We start from the raw sequence: 23,793 nt of genomic DNA on the forward strand, positions 1-23,793 counted from the left end.
AAAAAAAAAAAAAAAGAAAGAAAGAAAGAAAGAAAGAAAGAAAGAAAGAAAGAAAGAAAGAAAGAAAGAAAGAAAGAAAGAAAGAAAACACAGGTAATTACATTAGGATTCCTAACAGTAGCAAAATTACAGTTATAAAGTAGCACCAAAAATAATTGTATAGTTTGTAGATCACCACAACATGAGGAACTGTAGGAACTGGGTCCTAGCTTTAGGGAGGTTGAGAACCACTGCTCTAACGTTTTCTAGTATTTGGGCCAGGCCTCATCCAGTCTTCAGGAGACTGAGGCATGCAGACTGCAAATTCAAGATGAATGGAAAAAATAGAAATAAAAGGACATGACTGCTCCCAAGGGATTGAGATCTAAGGGAGAGCAGAGGCAGAGGCATCTGAAGTAACCAGAGTGGACATGACTGCCAGACTAAACGGGGACATGTGAGGAGAGGGGTGGGGAGTGGGACAAGCTAGAAGCCAAGAGGTAGCAAAAGGACCTTGTGCCCAAAATGACTGGGTTATATAGGAATCAGAAAAGCTGGGAGAAGGGAAGCCCAGGCCTGGGCTGCAGAGTTTGGGATAGTGGGGTCAGGGTGTATCAGCCAGGATATCCTCTTGCTTCTTTCCAGAGTGTTGGCATTACAGGCATCCGTCAACATTCTCAGCGTTCAGACTTTAGTTTTAGGAACATGACAGTTCTGAGACTGGAGAGATGGCTTAGTGATTGAGAACCCTTACGCTCTTACAGACACAACACATATGGTGGTTCACCACTGTCTGTAATTTCAGTTGCAGAGAATCTAAAGCCTTCTTCTGCCCTCTACAGAAGAAGTACACATATGTATGTAGTCAAATATTCACACATATAAAATAAAAATCATTTTTTAAAAAGAATATTACATATCTGGTATAGATTTCTTTCCTTTTTTAAGTTAAATTTTTGAGACAGGATTTCTCTGCGTAGCCCTGGTTGCCCTGAAACTTTCTCTGTAGTCCACCCTAGCTTCAAACTCAGAGATCTACCTGCCTCTGTCCCTCAAGTGCTGGGATTAAAATCGTGAGCCACTATGCTTGGCCTTATGAATTTCTTTTATAAAGGAACACGGAGCTTGCAACAGTAGCTCACACCTGTAATTCCAGTACCTGAGAGCTGATGCAAGAAGATTTCCAATCTTAGCTATAGTGAGTCCCTACCTCAAAAACAGAATGAGATAAAGAGAAACATGGGCAACACATGAACTAGCAAGTTATCCTGTCTGGTCATAAAGTAGATATGTAAAGACATTCAACTCACTATTAATCAGGAAAATATCTGAATACATGTTAGGTCCAGCACAGGTGTACAAGCCTAAAATCTCAGTATTTGGGAAGTAGAGGTAAGGTTGTCAGGCACGCAAGGCCAGCCTGAGCTATATATGACCCTGTCTCAAAACACCACAACCACCACATACATTCCAAAAATGAGGATAAAAGGAGAAATTTTACTGGTTGAAGATACTGAAAAAGAATATAAACTGATAAAAATAATCTTGCTTTTTGTTAAACACTTTAGAAAACTTAGTATACAGAGCAAGAAACATACTGATATTTAATAAGGCGTTTTTCAGACAGTGAGTATATACAATAAGCGGTTTAGTGTTGTGGAGATGGCTCAGTGGTTAAGTACTTGCCACACAGGCTTGAGAACTGGAATTTAGATCCCTAGAACCTACACAGAGGCTGGGTGGGCATGGTGGGCCCACCCATAATTTCAGGTTTCAGAGGCTGAGACAGAGGACACCTAGAGCAAGCTGGCACGCTAGAACAGTCACACTCGTGAGCCCTGGGTTTGACTGAGGCACCTTGACTCATTAAATAAGGTGGAAGGGCCACTAAAGATGATTCCCCAATATCAACCTCAGGCTTCCACATGCATAGAAATTCTCACACATACAAAACATGTATACACATACATGCACACCACATACACACAATGGAAAATGAAACTATACAGGTCTAAATAGATGTACATATAGAAAGGGCAAGTAAATTTTTTGATTGAAAAATCACATTTTTGGGTTGTTTGGGGTTGTGTCTGCAGAACTGGGGTGGGGCCCAGGGCCTTACAGACACTTGCTAGCCCTTTACTGCTGAACTGTCCTGCGCCCCCTAAAAATAATTATAGTTCTAAAGGAGCAAGCAGCTGTTTGCACATGACAATTGCTTTCTTTGTCATACAGTAACAAACACCTGCCACCATGCTGGGATTCCCACACTCGAGCTTCAGTTACAGCCTGGCCTGCAAAGCCGTGCCTTCTCTGTAATAGGGAATGAAAAGGAAGTTCTGTGGTGCAGCTGGACACATACTGATTTAGGTAAAGTGAAACGTTTTCTCCTCTTCTTTTAATAATCAGCATCTGTGGTTGTTCGGCACCAGCATCTTCTTTATGTGCCATGAAGTAAGGAGTAACCCTCTATACAACACACTTTTAGACGCCTGAACAAATAAGCCTGTGTGACAGTGCGCAGCTGGAACCCCAGCCCTTGGCCACGTACAGGCGAGAGGGTAAGACCTGTTCGAGAACACCCTCAGCTGCATAGATAAGTGTGAGGTAGGTCTTGGATGGGAGAAGAGGAAAACCAAACCAGGACAGAGGGTAACACCTTCTGTGTTAACTCCCTTCTGCCAATAAGACATATAAGACTTCATGGGGCTGGAGAGACGGCTCAGCAGTTAAGAGCACTGACTGCACTTCCAGAGGTCCTGAGTTCAAATTCCAGCAACCACATGGTGACTCACAACCACCGTAATGAGATCAGATGTCCTCTTCTGGTGTGTCTGAAGACGGCTACAGTGTATTTACATATAATAGATAAATATATCTATATCTATCTATCTATCTATCTACACATATAACTTCAAATTCTATCACTTGCAGCGAGAATTTTCTTTTTTTTCTTTTTGGATGTTTCAAGACAGCGTTTCCCAGTGTAGCCCTGGAGCTCTGTAGACCAGGCTGGCCTCGAACTCAGAGATCCTCCTGCCTCTGGCTCCCGAGTGCTGCTGGGATATAGGCGTGTGCCATGATGCCCTGAGCCTTAGAATTTTCTAACAAGAAGTTTGTCATTGATGTTTGGTTGTTATGAAATAAGAAGATAAATATTCCATTCTTCATTTATCAAAAATGTCCTATTATGCTTTGTAGCAGATCAATTCATTTGAGAAAAGGAAGAAAAAAAGGCAAAGAAAAAAGCTCTTCAGTGGCTATGGTGGTCAGATAAAAGGACAAATGAGTAGGCACTAGGAGACCCCATTAGCTAACATAGGGTAACTTGGTACGTTAAAAGTACTATAATACAGTGATTTAAAAAATAGGAATTACTGTCAGTTAATTAGTTTCTTTTTATATTGTCTTTACTAAGTGTTGACTGGGACTGCAGAATATAGATTGTTTTATTACTAGCAAATTGCAAAGAATTTCACACTCTGATTATTCTAATGAGTGGACTAGGGGGATATTCACTGAAAGGCCCTGGGTTCAATCCTTAATATTGCACCACCACAGCACAATACACACACACACACACACACACACACACACACACACACACACACAGAAGTGATGAGGCAAACCTAGAACTCCAGTGTTCTGGAGACTGATGTAGGAGGACTTGCAGTTCAAGGTCTGAGCTAAACAGTAAGTCTCAGCCTAGTGTGGGTTACATACTGAGACTGCATAAAACAACAAAAGCAAACACTTTAAACAAGATTCAGATAGCTAAAGTTCAAGGAGAGAGAAGTGTTGGAAGGCATTTCTAGATTCATCACACCAGGAATCATTCATAGGAATTCTCAAGAGTAATAGTAGTAGTCACGATCATAGATTCAGTGTCTTCCAATAATGAGCACATATTATTTTATGATTACACAGCCAGATGATTCCTCCGTTCTGTATGGTGTCAGCTGAAGACACTCAGTGGCATTCGGTTGGTGGCTGTTCTGGAAGATCCAAAACTATTCCAATCCAGTGCTAGTCTCACGTGAGCACAGGCAGAAGTGGGTTTCAGCAAAGGCCTCTGCCTGTGTGTGCAGTCTCAGGGCCCCTCCACATGGTCTCTTCAGCCAGATTTTCCAATATGACAGTTCAAGACTTGAGAGGATATTCCGAGATGAGGCCACCCTGACAGTAAAGCCTGGGTCCGACAGGGCTACTGACACGCTTTACTATGCTCCCCTGGGTAACACGGCATCTGGCATCCAAGAAAAGGATGCGGGCTGCAGGACTTGATGGAGTTTAGAAGAACTTGCAGCCATTTCTTACCAGTCTTAGATCACCATTTCACAAACGAGGAAAACTACAGAGCAGAGCGCCTGAGTGTTTTAATATAACTGAAGTAAGAAGCAGAGGTGTCATTTCCCCCTCATTTGTTCACATGCAGGGCTGCAGAATAAGCATATGGAAGCATTATAGTGGGGAACAGACTGGGACACAGTGGAACACATTACATTAATATATTCTTTTAATGATATAAAACCTCTTATGCCAGGTCAGTTACATGTATGGACAAGCGAGATTAGCTGTAACATTCACAGAATGTTCTAGGAGACGGCTAAGACTTTGTCACACTTGGACAGTATGAACCTTCAGATGATGGGTGAGGTGAGAGTGTTGTCTAAAGGCCTTCTTACACTCCTTACACTCATAGGGTTTCTCACCAGAATGGATTCTCAGATGTTGGATAAGAGAAGAATTAAGTCGAAAGGCCTTCCTACATTCTTTGCACTCGAAGGGCTTTTCACCAGTATGAATGCTCTGGTGTAGAGTAAGTTTCTGACGCAATCTGAAAGACTTCCCGCATTCCTTACAAGTGTAGGGCTTCTCCCCAGCATGAATGCTCTGATGCTGTGAGAGCTGAGAGAGGAGTCTGAAGGCCTTCCCACATTCCTTACAGTCATAGGGTTTAACCCCAATATGGATACTCTGATGCGAAATAAGCTGTGAGTAGCGACTGAACGCCTTCCAGCACTCCTTGCATTCATAAGGCTTTTCTCCAGTATGGATTCTGTGATGGAGAATAAGATGGTATCCCCGACTAAAGGTCTTCCCACATTCAGTGCACTCATAGGGCTTCTCCCCAGTATGAATCCTCTGATGGAGTGTTAACTGCTGTCGAACTCGAAACGCCTTCCCACAGTCCTTGCACTCATAGGGTTTCTCACCAGTGTGAAGTTTGAGATGTACTCTAAGACCAGAGCCACACAAAAAGTCTTTCCCGCACTCTTTACACTCGTACAGTCTGTCGGCAACATTAAGCTTCTGATGGCGAGTGAGGTGTGCATACTGCCTGAAGGCCTTCCCACACTCCTGACACACATAGGGCTTCTCCCCAGTATGGATCCTCTGATGGAGAGTAAGTTGTCCCCGCACCCTGAAGGCTTTCCCACAGTCTTCACATGCGTAGGGCTTCTCGCCGGTGTGAAGCTTCTGATGTGCTCTGAGCTCTGGGCCATATATGAAAGCTTGCCCACACTCCTTACATTCGTACAGTTTTTCACCAGAGTGAAGTCTCTGGTGCCTGGTAAGGTGTGCGGTCTGCCTGAAGGCCATTCCACACTCCTTACACTCATAGGGCTTCTCGCCTGTGTGAATTCTGTGGTGGAAAGTGAGCTGCTGGCGGACTCTAAAGGCCTTCCCACATTCATCACACTCATAGGGTTTCTCCACAAAATGGATCCTCTGACGTGTAGTTGATACGCGCTTCTCATAAGAGGACACTCTTTCAGGTGTGCGCTTCACTTGACTGAGATATCCCTCCTGAGAGCCCTCTTGTCTTTCCTGTTTTCTTCTCGACTCCCATTCATTTTTTAAAAGGAGGCTTTTTAGGCCACTGTTCCCAATTCTTTCCATTATCTTCCACTGGGATAAATTCATTTCATAAACACCATTTTCTGAGAACACCTGCTTGGTCTCATCCTTAGTTTCTGAATCTGAAAGAAAGCAAGAAAGAAAACACATGCCATTTTCTTTTTCTAAAGAAGTAAACTTTCTATATTAAAAATAGAAGACAATGAAGGTAATGGCCAACCAAACTCAAAATAGTCTCAAATAATCTAGGGAGCAAAAGAGAATATGAGGTAAATGAGAGCTCATATAAGAGAGCAGAGCCGGGCGTGGTGGCACACGTCTTTGATCCCAGCACTGAGGCAGAGGCAGGCAGATTTCTGAGTTCAAGGCCAGCCTGGTCTACAAAGTGAGTTTCAGGACAGCCAGGACTATACAGAGAGACCCTGTCTCAAAAAACCAAAAGAGAGAGAGAGAGAGAGAGAGAGAGAGAGAGAGAGAGAGAGAGAGAGAGAGAGCAGTAATTAAGCAAATGTTTTAGCCACGGGTTCGGGGACTGAGGCATGGATCAAAAGTACTACAGAGCTTTTTTTCCCCCAAAGACTTATTTATTTAATATGAGTATGTAGCTGTCTTCAGACACACCAGAAGAGGACATCTGATCTCACTACAGATGGCCGTGAGCCACCATGTGGTTGCTGGGAATTGAACTCAGGACCTCTGGAAGAGCAGTCAAAGCTCTTAACCACTGAGCCACCTCTCCAGCCCCACTGTGGAGCTTATTACAAACACGATTTAAAGCTGGGTGTGGTGGCACATGTCTCTAATCACAACATTTGGGAGGCAGAAGGAGGTGGATCTATGTGAGTTTGAGACCAGACTGGTTTACACAGGGAGTTCTAGGACATCCAGAGCTACACAGTGAGACCTTGTCTCAAACAAAAACAAACAAACAACAACAATGAAAACCCAAATACTGTTTAAATACCACCCAAACCACCTGGATAAGACTGTAATTTTCATCTCCGTTTTTCGTGTTCTGTTTGTGTGATGTGTACTTGTGTGTATTACATATTTTGCATGTGTGTGGACACACACTGCTGGGGGGAATGTAGAGGTCTGAGGTTGATGTCAGGAATCACCCTCAATCGATCATTCATCTTACTCCTCAAGACCGGCTCTTTCAAACAAATCCAGAGTTCACCAATATGGATAGTCTTTGCCTGCCAACTTGCTCTAGGCAATCCTGTCTCCGCCTTCCAAGGCTGGAATTAGTGGAGGATCGACACACCTGCCTGTTGTTTACATGGCATCTGGGGAACCAAATACATTTGTGAAGCAAGCACTTTAATCACTGAGCCATCTCCCCAAACCAGATTCTCACTTGGGGGGCTGGGGATGGTTCAGTGGTTAAGAGCACTCGCTACTCCTGCAGAACAGACTTATTTATTTACTTTATATGAATGCATTTTGCCTACAAGTATTTATGGGCACTTTGAACATGCAGAGTCAGAGGAGGGTGTTGGATACCCTGGCAAGGGATCTACAGATGTTTGTGATCCATAATGTGGGTTTTGGAAACTGAACCTGGGTGCTCTACAACAGCAACAGTCTAACCATGGAGCCCTGCCTTACACCTTATTTGTCTGAATCTGGAACTTACCAGTTCACCTAAACTGGCTGGCCAGCAAGCCCCAGGGAACCAGCACTGAGACAGCAAACACACTGACTTTTAAATAGACGCTGAGACTCTTCTACCTCAGGTTCCCTTGCTCACACAGCAAGCGCCTCACCGCTGAGCCTTCTCTCCCATCCCACCTCTCCGTTATTAATAATCTTACACTTCCACAGTTATCACTGGTTTTCCTTTTCTCTTGTAATTTTATGAAAAGTGCTAAGGTAGACACAGGTCTTACACAGCTAACACTGAGCTATTCGAGCTGCAGTTTCTGTTACCTGAAAGGCTCCTTAAAGTCAGATGCAATCTTTATTTGGTCCATGCTAAACAGTAAGTTCACAGCATAATAGAGTTTGACTCATTTATTTATCATCATTCCATACTTGGTCTGAATACACTGCTCTGCCCCTATTTCTCATGGTTTACTATCGGTGGTTAAATATTCTCTTCATGAATCCAAGCTTGTGCAATTATATGAACCCGTGGGACAGGGAGCTCACTCATGCCTCCTCTCCTTTGCATCTGCCTTCTGCTCATTCTTTCCTCTTTCCCTGTGGTACTTGAGGTTTCTTATGTTGTTGTTTCAGCTAGGTTCCCTCCAGTGTCCATTATGTTCAGATGTCCCTTCCTCCCCTTGCCCTGCTCTTCTCCATTCCCTTCCTTCATGAGAGAGACCTTTTCTGAATTTTCTGAGACTGTAACTAGGTAATGTCAGCAAAAGCTCTCCCACATATCTGACTGGGGAGGGCTGGCTGACAAGGCTGCAGTACCTGCAGACCAGAGGACAGTGAACCAAGAGGGGGAGTCAGAGCAATAGCCTGTGCTCAATGACCCATGTCAAAGAGGATGAGGAGTTCAATTATTACCGTGTGGGTCTGTGTAAAAAGTTGAAATTTTATGGGAATTGTCTACTAAAATTAGAAATAATGAAAACAGCAAGTTCATTTAAAAATTAAAATATATAAATTAGATAACTTTTAAGTCAATAGGAAAAAAGATTTAAAATAGTATCCTTGTTTTTTTAGAAAATGAAAAGGTTAAAAAGAAACTTACAGTGGTGGGTAAGGGTCCCCAGATCTCAGCACTCCAGAGGCTGAGACAAGAGTATGGCAAACTTAGTTAATTCCAGGCGGGGCACTTCAGCAAGGCCTTGTCTCAAAACACCGTGTATAAAGAAACATACAGCTCTGTAGGTTAGCCTGAGGTTCCACACACAGTACAAAAACCAAACCAAAACAACAACTCAAGAACAAACACAGAAATAACAAATGACAGGAGACTGTCTCAAGACATACAAAACTAAAGGAAACTGCAAAGTGAACATTATTAGAACAGAGATGGCTGGCAATGGATTTTAAAACCTTGCTACAATAGCTATTTTTCCAGAAAAATACAGTTGACCACCAAGGAGATGTGACACCTAACAGAACAGCTGACCACCAAGGAGATGTGACACCTAACAGAACAATTCTTGTTTGGCTGTTTGGCTTGGCTTTTTGAGACAGGGTTTCATGGAGCAGTGGGTGGCACTGAACTCCTGATTCTCCTGCCTCGACCTGCTAAGTCAGATCACAGGCTTGCACCACCACTCCTACCTAAAATTGATCAGTTTCCATAGAGCAAATGAAGAATGTGATTAGATTTTTTATACTCCAAGAAAAACACTTACAAAAGCTTCAGAGAGAGTCTAAATTTAGCTGAAAATTAAGAACTAAGAACCTGGTTCATGACATGACTTAATAAAGGTGGCTGTCAGAGAACACACTGCCCCTGAACATGCTGCCTTGGCACATGCATTATTTTAACCTGGAGGTACTATGATCAACAGACAAAAGGCAGGCCTTCCTGGAGCCTCCCTAGCTCACTAAACAGACACCTCAGAGGTGAAGGTCACCATGAATCTCTTGAGCAGTGGGTTGTTTTTTTTTTTTTTAAAGATTTATGTACTTTTATGTCATATGCATTGGTGTTTTGACTGCATGCATGTCTGTGTAGGGGTGTCAGATGCCCTGGGATTGAGTTATGGTCCATTGAGAGCTGCCATGTGGTGCTGGAGATTGAACCCCAGTCCCCTCAAGAGCAGCCAGTGTTCTCAACTGCTAAGCCACCTCTCCAGCCCAAGCCTCCCAAGGAGTTTCTCTGATCGTGAACAGCCAGCACCATCACTGAGGTAACCCCACACAGCTCTTCCTAAAACAACCTTTACTTTTCACTCGTTTCCCCAGGGCTTACAGCCGCCACCTAACGCCCCTTTCCTTTTTCTTATCAGTCCATGTGTAAAATGGCATATAGGGCTAGAGATGGCTCAGCAGTGAAGAGCATGCTGTTTTTAGAGAGGACCAGGGTCCACTCCTAGCACTCACATGATGGCTCACAACCACTTTATATGTCTATTTCCAGGAGATACAATGTCGTCTTCTGGCTGCCTTGGGCACCAGACACACACATGACACACAGACAAACATGCAGGTAAGACAATAATCAGTCTGAAATCTGAAACACATTTTCTCCCAAGCATTCCAAATAAGGGATACTGAGCCTATTATAATATTTATTATACGTTTCTTCAGGAAGTGACTAAAAAAATGAATTTCAGAGTGTAGTAGTTGTGGGTGAGGTTTTATTAGTGCCAGGCCCTTTTGGACTATCTCAGGTTTTGGGTTCTCAGAATGGGATTATAATGTTTGCATAGAGCATTATCCTTATGGTCTTACTTCACTGAGAAAATAACATAAAAAATATGGCCCCACCGCTCCATTACCCCAACAAACCTATATGCTGCTCTGATCCCAGCCACAGTGATCATGCATTCACCCTTTGAAACTGTTAAGTGCCAATCATCTCTTCTATATGTTGCCTGGGCCACGTGTCTATACAGACATAGAAAAGTAAGACAGAATGGAACACTCTCTTCTGACTCCTGCAGGCACCAGGCATACATGTGATGCACATACATACATGCAGGTGAAACACACACATATCCATTTAAAAAATAAATAACTCCTTTAAAAAGTTAAATGTTGTGAGGAAAGGTGAAGACAGAATGCTTCCCTGGCTGTGACCTTAAAAGCCTCCCTGGGCTGATGACTAGCAGGGCAGTGGAACACTTGCCTAGAGCAAGAGACCAGGTTCCGTCTCAGTACCACGGATGGGGGTAAATTCACAAACCTGGCAAAGCTGTCTGAGGTCCCAGCACTCTGCTCTCCCTTTGCTGGCTCGTCCCCACAGCTCTCTTACCACCTGCCATTCCGCTTTCCGGTTATGTGGAACAACTGTGCTGACAGTGCCTATCAGAAGGGCCGCCTCAATGATTCCCCAAGCCTGACAAACAGTTCTTACCTGGACATCGTCTTCCTTGCCTCACAACCTTCCAGGGCTCTTTCCCTTGCTCCAGTAAGGAAATCACATCTGGCTTAGAAATGAAGCATCCTGATTAGAAGAAAAGAAACACGAGGTCATGAGAGAAGTCAAAGTTAAGTCACATTGTCTTTGGCTCATTTTAGTGAAATGTGCTACAAAGTATAGGTTAGCCTGAAAATCGATGAAGTCCTTAAAGAAGGTAGTTTAGGGACATCCCATTATGGATGTTAAAGAACGCCAGTGTGGCAGTGGGCAAGCTACTCCTATGCTTCAGCTTCTCTATATGTAAAATAGCAATGGTAAGAGTGCCTCCTATGGGGCTGGAGAGGCGGCTCTGTGGATAAGAGCACATGCTCTTGTGGAGGACCTAAGTTCAGTTCCCAAATCCCACAACTCTTATCAGCCTGTGCCTCTCACCCCAGGGGAGTCTGCCGCCCTCTTCTGGCTTCCTCGGGTACTGCAGTCACACACACACACCAAAACACACAGACAGGTATTGAAAAATAAAAAAATCAGCCAGGTGTGGTGGCACACACCTTTAATCCCAGCACTCTGGAGGCAGAGGCAGGTGGATTTCTGAGTTCGAGGCCAGCCTGGTCTACAAAGTGAGTTCCAGGACAGCCAGGGCTATACAGAGAAACCCTGTCTCGAAAAACAAACAAACAAACAAAAAACAAGAACAAAAACAAACAAACAAATAAAAAATTTAAAAATCATTAAAAATTGTTTATTGTAGTTGGGTGTGGTGGGTCATGACTGCAATTCCAGCACTTGGGGGTCTAAGGAAGGAAGATGTTAAAGTTGAATTTGAGGTCAGCCAGACATACAGAGATGCTGTTTCAATAATAATCATTATAATCATCATCATAATTTTCATGGAATCATTGTAATTATATTAAAATATATGTATACCTAAGCGCTACCTAAGTGAACTATGTGTATTCCATTAGATATTAATATTATTACTTTACCGAGAGGAAAACAATTAGTTTCTTAAGAGACATTTACTGATTTTCTTTCCTTTGTGTAGGTGTTTGTATATCTATTCTGTTGTGTCTGCTATGGTATATGCACTGGTTGGTATGGATGTGTGCATATGTGTAGGTGTGTGTGCATGTTTGTGCATGTGCATGTGGAGACCAGAGATTGACATCAGTTGCCTTTCTTTAATTGCTCTCTCTTATTTTCATTATTTATATGTGTTTGTATATGTGTGTGTGCGTGTGTGTGTGTGTGTGTGTGTGTGTGTTCAGAGGAGAACTTCCAGGAGCTGCGTCTCTCCTTTCACCTGGACAAGGCAGGGTCTCTCTTGTTTCTGCTGTGCTGTGATCCAGGTGGGTTGACAGGCTACGGGGTGATTCTCCTGTCTCCGTCTCCCATCTCGCCATGAGAGGGACATAGATTCATGCCACTGCATCCAGTTTTGCTATATAAGGTCCAGGAACTGAATTCAGGTTGCTGGGCTGATGTTTCTACTACTCCTAACCACTGAGCTATTTCTTTGGCCTTCCAACTTATTTCCTGAAATAAGGACCTTCATTAAACTTTAAGGTCACTGGAATGGCTAGGCTGACTGGCCAATAAGCATGGTGTCCTGACCCAAGACCTGGGTTACAGAAGAGTGAGACCACCAACGTCTTTGCACATGGGTCCTGAGCATCCCAACACAGGCACTCATGCTTGATGGCAAACACTTTTCCAACTGAACCATGATCCCAGCCTCACTCACTTCTATTTCTTATATTTTCAAACTTCAGCCATAAAAGTTTGTAAAACTGATGGTTCAAAGATAAGGGACAAGGTTACCCTGTAAATAAATCCTGGTGACTTCACTTAACACTATATAAACTATATACATTCTTCTGATAGAGACAAACTAAGAAACAAGGTATAGCTGTTTTCCTTATAGATATACCAACAATGAAACATCTAAAGCAATTTAGAGTTCAAAAACCAAGTGATGGCTAGTGGGTGGATGAGCAGGTAAAGACACTTTTCAATTGAACCTGATGATCTGAGTTCAGTACCCAGGGCCCACATGGTGAAAGGGGAGAACCCTCTGATCTCCACATGTCACTGCATAGACATGGCTCCCTCTCCATGTGCATAAATAAAGATTTGAAAAGTAAAATCTGAGCCAGGCCACGGTGGTGCGCATGGAACATAGAGCCAAGTAGATCTCTGTGAGTTCAAGACTAGCCTGGTCTACAGAGCTAGTTCCAGGACAGCCAAGGCTACACAGAGAAACCCTGTCTCAAAAAACAAACAAAAGACAAAACAAAACAAAAAGTGAAATTTGTTTTCTTTGATATGATAAGGCTATTATTCACCCACATTTAAAATCTAGCTCCCAGCTGGCCCTGCCACTCATCTGCTGTGAGGTGGCATGGATGCAGGGGTAAAGCTCCCTCCTCTAACCCTCCACCCCAGGGGTGAAGCTCCCCCTGGTGGTGTGGATAGGGAAGAGCCAGTGGGCTGACCAGCTCAGCTACTACCCAGGCTCAAATCCAGGGCTCTTAGTTGGCCCACTCCAAAATGTAGATCATCTGCAAATGGTTGGGACCATGAAAGGACCAATCCTGCTAATCTAAAGCTGCAGGATCTCCATGACACAGGGCAGCAACAGGATAACTGAAAGAGTTTCTCTCAGTGAGGATCCAATACTGATGATGTAACAGGTGCCAGAGGTCTCAAACCAGACCAATGACTCATTGCAATGATCATTTACAAGTGAAGATGTGTGGACAGAGGGATATACCTTGGGGACACACTGTGACATACCATAGCTTCCACAATGAGATGTTTTCTATGCTCTGGTTTAGTGTGTGTGTAGTGGTTTGTGTTCTCATGCTAATTATGTTACCCAAAAACCTGTTTGCAATGTCCAGCCAGCCCTTAGGACTAAAGGAAGCCTGTTCCCATTGGTTTTTAACTTGTCAATAAAGTTACCAGAGCCAAGGGCTGGGCAGGGAGACAGAGGCGGGACTTGTAGGATTCCTGGGAAAGGGCTGAGGAAAGAGGAAGAGAAGATTCCACCATGACAAGGGCGGAAGAGATGGACTATGCCAGAAAGGTGCAGGAGGGAGGCACAGCCAACATGAAGGAGCAGGGGGAAAGCGGCCCCAGGAGGGCTGCCCAGCAGGGTCCAGGGCAGCAAAGATGAAGTATAGATCTAGGAATATTGGAGGGGAGTGTGTGTTAGTCACATGGAGCTAGGGAGTGGTCCAGCCATTGAGCTGTTTAAGGTATTTAAAATATAAGGCTGTGTATGTGTGTCTTTCATTATGAATCCAAAACATTTGGGTGGGTGTAAAGGAGGCGCACGCACCCACTGGGGAGTTTAGAGCAGATTAACAACTTACTGCTTTGTGTGTGTGTGTGTGTGTGTGTGTGTGTGTGTGTGTTTTATTTTGGGAGAGAGGCTGCAAGGGTGAAGGGTGGATATGAAGGGACAGGGAGTTGAACAGGACTGGGGTACATGATTTCAAACTCACAAAGAATCAATATAAAGATGAGGTGACATGGGGTAAGGGCACTTGCTGCCAACCTGAGTTCATTCCAGAATGCATACAGTGTAAGAAGAGAACCAATTTTCAAATGTCCTCTGACCTCCACATGCTTGCTACAATACATGCATGCCCTCCCACAAACAATCACAGTAGATAGATAGATAGATAGATAGATAGATACATACATACATACATACATACATAGAGAGATAAACGATAAAGAGATGGAGAGATAGATACATGCAAAATCAAATAGTTTCTTGAAAGCTGTTCTGGAAATTTCCAGAGGGCATGGGTGTTGCAGAGACTACAAAGTTGCTAGAGACATACAAGCTTACCTAGTGAGGCCACATTGTGGTAGTTCTCCATCATCACATCCTTGTACAAATTCCTCTGTTCTAAGTCCAGGGACTCCCACTCCTCCTGCGAGAAGGCTATGGACACATCACTGAACATCACTGACACCTGGATGAGAAACCATTGTTACAGCTAAAGCAGAAAAGAGAATTTAAAGCATTTTTAAAGCATAATTTATAGAGGAAATATGAAAGAGGCACTGTGGGCAGTGGGCCGTTTGTTTTGAGACCAAGTGTCCCATGGAACTCATTCACTATGTCGCCCAGACTGGCCTCACAGGCTCCAGCTGCTGCTGCCTCCCAAATGTTGGATTTAAAAGCATGCACTACCATGGCTCACAAGTGGGCCAGTGCAGCCAGCAAAACTGCCTGAGCTGAGGTCACACGGTAGAAGGCTGGGTCCTGAAGGACGTTCTAACACGCTCAAGAGGGTCCTGCTACTTTTCTTCTCCCCCTCTCTCCTCTAACATCCATCCTCTCTCCTATGTTTCAGACAGGAATCATGGCTGTGAGCCATCACGTTCGGTTGCTATAGACTTTACATATGTCAGCATGTCTGGAAAAGAAAAAACTGATGCAGCTGAACCTGCCTCTGGTTCCAGCGTGAGAGGCACAATGACTGTGTGCTGCTTGGTCTGTCAATCTGACACAAGCTAGAGCCACCTGGGAATGGAGAGCCTCAATTAAGAAACTGTCTCTAGGGCTGGAGAGATGGCTCAGCGGTTAAGAGCACTGGCTGCTCTTCCAGAGGTCCTGAGTTCAATTCCCAGCAACCACATGGTGGCTCACAACCATCTGTAATGGGATCCGATGCCCTCTTCTGGTGTGTCTGAAGACGGCTACAGTGTACTCACATACATACATGTAATAAATAAATAAAATCTTTAAAAAGAAAAAAGAAAGAAAAGAAACTGCCTCTATCACACCAGTCTGAGCATGTCTAGTCTACAGGACATTGTCTTGATTGATGCGGGAGCACTCAGCCCACTGCGGGTGATGCACCCCTGGTCAGGAGGTCCTGGGTTGTTGTATAAGAAAGGTGACTGAGCAAGCCGAGAGGAGCAAACCAGCAAGCAGCCCTCCTCTACGGTCTGTACCTCCGTCCTTGCCTCCAGGTTCCTGCTCTGAGTCCCCATCCTGCCTTCCCTCCATAATGGACTGCAAGCTGTAAGATGAGATAAACAAGCCCTTCCTCCCCTCTGCTGCTCTTGGGTCATGGTGTTTATCACAGCAGCAGAGAGCTGCTACGACAGATGTGATGAACACTGCGGTGAGGGTCAAGAGTGAGAGGCTAGGGAAAGGATACAGAGAGAATACCTGTGTATTGTGTGGATGCATCACCTATGGCTTAGGCAGGAAATAGAGGTGGGACATCCAGGAGGCACAAAGGATTCTGGGATAGAGCCAGGCACAGGGAGATCGGCCCAGGAAGACGTGAGGAGACGGGCACATGGTCCCCAAGCACAGGTAACCAGCCACGTGGCAGGAGGTAGGTTAAAGCAAATGGGTTGTCTTTGGTTAGGATCTGGTCAGGGGAGAGCCTCGCTATGGCAGTGCATCCAGACAAAGAATCTGAACGGTTAACTCACCCGGGCCATGGCTTAGGGACTCAGCAACTGCTCAGTCTTCCTTGGAGTCTATCTCTCGGAAGCAGCAGCGTCCACCGAGGCCAGGGCTGGGGAGGAAAGCGAGGCCATGAGATTTTGTCTCACAAGTCCCCAGTGACATCTCTATCTCCAGCCACGTCATCCTGCCCAGTCTCTGTCAGTTTCAAAAGCATAGCTGGGTTCACCAGACTTAAGGAGAGAAAGTCCCAAGAACCAAGGCTGGCAGGTATGACCACTGAGAAGCTCCCAGTCTCTCCACAGCCAAGCGGGCTTATAAACCGCCTGACCCTCCTGCCTCCACCTGCACATATGACAGACATGCACAACTGTTCCTAAGTTTTGTTTTGTTTTGTTTTTTTTTTCGAGACAGGGTTTCTCTGTATAGCCCTGGCTTTCCCGGAACTCACTCTGTAGACCAGGCTGGCCTGGAACCCAGAAATCCGCCTGCCTCTGCCTCCCAAGTGCTGGGATTAAAGGCGTGAGCCACCACCACCCAGCATGTTCCTAATTTTGATGAATGTTTTATATCTTATATTGTATCGTCAGGGTTGCTATTTACTATAATATATTTAGGCCACCGATCAGGAAACCCACAATAAAAGAAATTAAATCAACGTGTTGACACTGGGAGTTGGGAAGTAGCGTAGCTATATATGGAATCCTTAATCTCCCGACAAAGCCAGCTCTCAATGAGGCCTGGTTCCAGCTTGTGAACCCCAGAGTCCCTGCTCCAATTACAGAGCTTTCACACTCATGAATCACTGAAAAACAGAAATGATATCAAACTACCAGGATATAAAATCTCACTTCAAGAGTATCAATGCTCACATTAACAAGACTATGAGGAAATGGACATTCTAGCCAGTATGCCATGGATCCAATTTAAAAGTACCCACAAGTAGCATGTAATCCAGTCAAACTGTATGACTCAGAAATCCTACTCTGGAGACTAAAGAAAATAATTATATATATGCTCATTGTGATGGTTTGAATATGCTTGGCCCAGGGAATGGCACTATTTGGAGGTGTGGCCTTGTTGGAGTAGGTGTGTCACTGAGGGCATGAACTTTAAGATCCTTTTCCTAGCTTCCTGGAAGCCAGTCTTCTAGCAGCCTTCAGATGAAAATGTAGAACTTCCACATATTCCAGAATGGCTCCTCCTGCACCATGCCTGCCTGGATGCTGCCATGTTCCCACTTTGATGATAATGGACTGAATCTCTGAACCTGTAAGCCAGCCCCAATTAAATGCTGTCCTTTGGGGGCCTGGAGAGATGGCTCAGCAGTTAGGAGCATTGACTGCTCTTCCAAAGGTCCTGAGTTCAAATCCCAGCAACCACATAGTGGCTCACAACCATCTGTAATGAGATCTGATGCCATCTTCTGGTGTGTCTGAAGACAGCTACAGTGTACTTACAATCCAAACACACACACACACACACACACACACACACACACACACACATGGGCCAGAGCTAGAAGAAAGAAATAATAGTTGCCTTGGTCTTGGTGTCTGTTCTAGCAGTAAAACCCTAACTATGACACTCATCAAAGATGTACATCAAAGTCTGCTGACAGGGCTGGTGGGGTGGCTCAGCTGGTAAAGACGATGACCTGGCTTTCATCCCTAGAGCCCACATGGGAGAAGAGAATGATTCCCACAAATTGTACATTCATTCTGTGGGATGGACACATTCACAAACACACACATATAAATACTTACATACATACATATACATAGATACAGACACATACATACATACACACACATAAAAGCAAGCAGGCAAGGGGGTACATTGAAAGACATTGTCCATAACAGAAAAAAAAACTTGTAAAAAAAACAAGAGAATAAGTAATACAGCATCAACAGGGACCTCATTACAGGTGGTAGTGAGCCACCATTGCTGGGAATTGAACTCAGGACCTCTGGAAGAGCAGTCAGTGCTCTTAACCACGGAGTCATCTCTCCAGCTCCTGATACATATCTTTAAGTGTCAAGATAGAACTGTGTTTGCTTCATACTGCTAAGTACAAATTCAGGTAACTAAACAGTTGGACTATCATTTCGTACATATCTGTATTTATTTGTGTATATGATTGTGATGTGTAGGGGTGGCTACACAGATGCCATGGCACACATGTGGGAATAGGAGGAAAACTTTCAGGAGTCACTGGATCAAAGTCAAGCCCTCAGACTGGACAGCAAGCTCCTCTACCCACAGAGCCATTTACCTGGCCATCATTCCTTAACAAAAACAAACAAACCAAAACTAAAACACAGGAATGAGGACTAAAGAAATGGTTCAACGGTTAAGAGTATACATTGCAAGCCGGGCGTGGTGGCGCACACCTTTAACCCAGCACGTGGGAGGCAGAGGCAGGCAGATCTCTGAGATAGAATTATAGATCAGGGCAGTCTGCTCTACAGAGTGAATTCCAGGACAGCCAGAGCTACACAGAGAAACTGTATCAAAAAATAAAACAAGGGGGTGGAGAGATGGGTCAGCCATTAAGAGCACTGACTGCTCTTCCAGAGGTCCTGGGTTCAATTCCCAGCAACCACATGAGGACTCACCAGCATCTGTAACAAGATCTGATGCCCTTTTCTGGTGTGTCTGAACACAGCAACTGTACTTACACACATAAAATAAATAAATCTTTAAAAAATAACAAACAAAAACGAGTGTATATTGCTCTTTTAGAGGATCCCAGTTCAATTCCCAGCACCTACCTATCTGAAAGTGGCTCATAACCACCCTTAACTTCAGTTTCAGGAGGGTCCCATCCCATGCCTCTAGTCTCTGGGCACATAACTAGCTAAATAATAAAATATGTACAGAGAATCTTTTATAAAAATAGGAGGGGGGGTGGCTCATGATCTGCAAAGGGATCTGATGCCCTCTTCTGGCACATAGGTGTATAGGTAGACAGCACTCCCATACATTAAATATTTTTTTTTAAAGATTTATTTTTTATGTATATAGCGTTCCTCCAAAATGTATGCCTGCAGGTTAGAAGAGTGCATCAGATCTCACTATAGATGGAAATAAGCCACCATGTGGGTGCTGGGAATTGAACTCAGGACCTCTGGAAAAGCAGTCAGTGCTCTTAACCACTGAGCCATCTCTCCAGCCCAATAAATAAATCGGAGAGGAAAGGGGAGGGGAGGAGAGGAGAGGGGAGGGAAGGGGAGGGAAGGGGAGGGGAAGAAAGGAAAGGAAAAGAGGTGGGACACTAGGAGGAAGAGAGGATTCTGAGAAATAGTGAGAGAATAAAAGGTGGCACAGAGAGAGGCTCTGAGAGAGACACTGGGAGAGACATTCAGGAAGAAGCAGGTTGAGGGCTGGTGAGATGGCTCAGCGGGTAAGAGCACCCTACTGCTCTTCCGAAGGTGCAGAGTTCAAATCCCAGCAACCACATGGTGGCTCACAACCATCCTTAACAAGATCTGATGCCTCTTCTGGAGTGTCTGGGGACAGCTACAGTGTACTTACATATAATATATAAATCTTAAAAAAAAAAAAAAAAAGAAGCAGGTCGAGACTGAGGAAAGGTAAATTAACCAATTGGTAGACATAGAATAGTTTGAATGGGTTAAATAAGCTACAAGCTAGTCAGGGAACGAACCCAGGCATTTAATAATACACTACACAATTAGTCCCAGAGTCGTCATTTTGGGAGCAGAGGCTAGAAAGACAAAGTTTTTTTTTTTTTTTTTTAGCGTATTTCTTTTTTAAAATTTTTTATTATTATTTTCTTTATTTACATTTCAAATGCTATCCCGAAAGTTCCCTATACCCCCCCCCCCGCCCCTGCTCCCCTACCCACCCACTCCCACTACTTGGCCCAGGCCTTCCCTTGTGCTGGGTCATATAAAGTTTGCAAGACCAAGGGGCCTCTCTTCCCAGTGATCTTCTGCTACATATGCAGCTAGAGACACAAGCTCAGGGGGTACTGGTTAGTTCATATTGTTGTTGCACCTACAGGGTTGCAGCCCCCTTCAGCTCCTTGGGTAGGTACTTTCTCTAGCTCCTCCATTGGGGACCCTGTGTTCCATCCAATAGCTGGCTGTGAGCATCCTTGAGTCTGGCGCCTTAGACCACTCGGCCATCCTGACGAGCTACGAATTTTTTTTGGTTTTTCGAGACAGGGTTTCTCTGTGTAGCCCTGACTGTCCTGGAACTCACTCTCTAGACCAGGCTGGCCTCGAACTCAGAAATCCGCCTGCCTCTGCCTCCCGAGTGCTGGGATTAAAGGCGTGCGCCACCACGCCCGGCACGAATTCTTTTTTAAAGACTTATTTATCTTATGTATGTGAATACACTGTTGCTGTCTTCAGACACACCAGAAGAGGGCGTCAGATCTCATTACGGATGGTTGTGAGCCACCATGTGGTTGCTGGGAATTGAACTCAGGACCTCTGCAAGAGCAAACAGTGCTCTTAAAGGCTGAGCCATTTTTCCAGCCCTATTTTTTTAAAAAAATAAATCTTAAAAATAAATGTACATCACAATTAAGTACATATCCGTACACACCATTCTCTTGGTGGAGGAATCGCCTCTAATTACCACACTAACAAACGGCCAATGTTTACTAAGCATTTGGTATTTATGAAGTATCAGCAACTGTTCTAAGAGCTCCACAACATAGTATTAAAAATAAAATCCAGCTATAAAAATAAAGCTCAATCTCCTTGGAGGGAGGGCTTGTTTTTAAGTCCTGGAAAGCACTGAAGAACGGATACGGATGTACGTACAGACGCTGGGTGGTGAGAGGAGTCAGGCACTGTTTCTAAGAACCAGACATTAAAAAATAACAAATGTTCTGATCCACTAAAAAATTAAAGTGCACTTCACAGATTAAAGAGGTAAGACTGATCGCCCTGACCTTACCTTTTAAACAGGCAACAACAAGAATTTATCCCTCCCCTTCTTGTGAGCGCTTAAAGGCAGGCTAGAGTAGGAGCGAATGTTAACATTCAACCTTTTCTCGGAGCCTCGTCCAGCCTAGTTAAAGCCCACGACCCAACCGGTCCGTCACTACCATCCATCACTACACACGGGAGCGAGTTCAGCTGTCCTTTCCTGACACCTAAGCAAGGTCAGGGCGGCAGGTGGCCAGGTTTACAATAGCTTCCTAGGTGGATGGCACACAGCCTGTCCAGCGAGTGACTGTGTCTGGGCACGTGCGGTGTGTTGGGGGTAACCCCAGCCAAGCGGGTGTGTGTTGGGGGACGGGGACCATCGTGCAGACCTAGCATTCTTCTCTCAAGACCGGGAGCTCTTTGGTTTGTTGACTGGGAGTCTTGTGTGATGCTCAGGTGAATGGCTGGGGACCACTCCTCTTGGGGACATATGTGGCTACACTGCAGCCGAGCCTGGGGCCAGAATCCCACACACCGCGACCCCGGCAACCTCGCACACACAACCGCTCTGCACGCTATTCACTCGCACAAATGCCATCACGCCGTGGCTTCCCGGCCGCACTCAGTCGCCGTGCCTGCCACCCCGACGCCCTGCCACGCCCAGCAGGCACAGCTCGCCACTGTCGTCCCCACGCAGCAACCCGAGGCGCCGCCCCAGTCTGAGGGGCGCGGGGCCTCCCTGTCCCCGCCCTTACCCCAGCTCCCTGCAGCACCTTCACTACGCTCACGGAACTGGGACCCAGGCTCGGCTCAGTTGCCCCGCCCCACGCCGCTGAGGTGACACTGACTGCGTCTTCAGACCCGCGAGGGCCCACAGGGCGCTGCGCGGGGGCTGCTGGGAGGGACAGCCGCACGCACCCAGTGCGCATGCGCCGCACTCATTGCGCGCTCCGTTTGGGACCAGGACAGGGAGAGGAGCAGGACCTCAGCTCTACTTAAGTATTTGAGGAAAGCCTGGTTTTCGTTTGGAGATTTGTGTATTTGATATAATCGTAAGTTTGTTGTGGAGGTGACTGCAAATGTCTCAGAATAAGATTTTTTTGTTTGTTTGTTTTTGAGACAGGGTTTCCTGTGCAGCCCGGCTGTCCTGGAACTCACTCTGTAGACCAGGCTGGTAGAATAAGATTTTAAAGGACATTCCTATCATGTAGTTTGCTTTTTCCCAGGTTCTTAAGATTTTTTTCTTTCTTAACCAGGGCTACTTTTGGTCACATATTTTGAAAGGGTGGTGGCCCATTTGGGCGGCTGAGTCAATACAATCAAGAGCCCCAGGCCAGGGGCTGGAGAGGTGGCTCAGTGGTTAAGAGCACTGACTGCTCTTCCACAGGTCCCCAGTTCAATTCCCAACAACCACATGGTGGCTCACAACCATCTGTAATGGGATCCAGTGCAGTCTTCTGGTGTGTCTGAAGACAGCAATGGGGTACTCATATACATAAAATAAATAAATCTTTAATAAGGAAAGGCAAGGGCAGGGCGTGGTGGCACACTCCTTTAATCCCAGCACTCGGGAGGCAGAGGCAGGCGGATTTCTGAGTTCCTAACACCCACATAGTGGCTCAAAATCATCAGTATGCACATAAACACAAATACACAATGGGTACACACGTGCATACATGTATGCATGCACACATACATGCAGGCAAAACACTCATACACACAAAAAAAGAATTTTTTTTTTAATCCGGCTGACTACTGGCATTCCATCGTTCTGCTTCCTGACTGCAGACTCAATGTGACTACGCTCCCTTTGCCATTCTTGTTCTGCCAAACTATACCCTCAAACTGTGAACCACACTGAATTCCACAGCAAGACAGACAGAAAGGTAATCTCAGAGCCACAGGAAAAGGCTTGCAGAGGAAAAGGGCTCTGCTCCAGAGACCTGATCTGCTTTTCAATAAGCCCGCAAAAGGCAGACTCCAAACTCCACAGATGAGGGCCTAACAGCACATAAAAATATGTGCTTTCATCTTTAATCCCAGCACTTGGGAGGCAGAGGCAGCAGGATCTCTGGGAATTCGAGGCCACCTTGGTCTACAGGGAGAATTCCAGAACAGCCAAGAGTTAGAAGATGTTTTTTCCTTAGTAAGTCTAGTTGTGTGGTGGTTTATGAGGAGGATAACATACTTAGGGAAGAGTGCTGGGAGCAGGAGGTTGTACATCACTTAAAGCCCACATGAGCGCAGCCTCATTGCTGTTCTTGACGCCCTTCATGGGGATGGCGTCTGGAAAAGTGGCAACTAGCGCTAACCAGAGCGATTTTCTTTAAAGTTTTATTTCTTTTGTGTGTCTGAGTGATTTGTCTGCACATATGCGTGTATGTGTACCACCTGTGAACCTGGTGTCCTACAGGCCTAATGAAAGGATTGGAGTCCCTGGAACAGTTTCCAAGTGGTTCTAAGCCACCATGTAAGTAGTGGGAACAGAACCCTGGTCCTTTTAAAGAGTAGCCAGTGCTCTTAACTGCCTCCTGAATGCTGGGATTAAAGGCATGCACCACCACCCAGATAAATTCTTTAACTCTTTTTTTTTTTTTTTTTTT

General features: G+C 45.0%; 1 protein-coding gene across 2 annotated transcripts in view; it reads right to left on the reverse strand.

Moving 5' to 3' along the window:
- The window catches only part of LOC115063828 (zinc finger protein 14), a 42,311-nt gene extending 20,283 nt beyond the window's left edge, over positions 1–22,028 (reverse strand). Inside the window, exons 1-5 of one of the 2 annotated variants that reach the window (XM_029537647.1) lie at positions 21,946–22,028; positions 16,310–16,395; positions 14,703–14,829; positions 10,835–10,924; positions 4,601–5,963 (exon numbers count right to left, since the gene is read on the reverse strand). In XM_029537647.1, coding sequence (XP_029393507.1) covers positions 4,601–5,963; positions 10,835–10,924; positions 14,703–14,829; positions 16,310–16,318 — 1,589 coding nt within the window. In that variant the 5' untranslated portion in view covers positions 16,319–16,395; positions 21,946–22,028. Of the gene's footprint in view, positions 1–4,523; positions 5,964–10,834; positions 10,925–14,702; positions 14,830–16,309; positions 16,396–21,945 lie in introns of those variants that run through there. The other variant, XM_029537613.1, reaches the window with a different exon arrangement.
- Between the last annotated feature and the right edge of the window lie 1,765 nt (positions 22,029–23,793).

This window comes from Mus pahari, chromosome 1 (genome assembly GCF_900095145.1).
Source record: "Mus pahari chromosome 1, PAHARI_EIJ_v1.1, whole genome shotgun sequence".
Classification (NCBI taxonomy): Eukaryota; Metazoa; Chordata; class Mammalia; order Rodentia; family Muridae; genus Mus; species Mus pahari.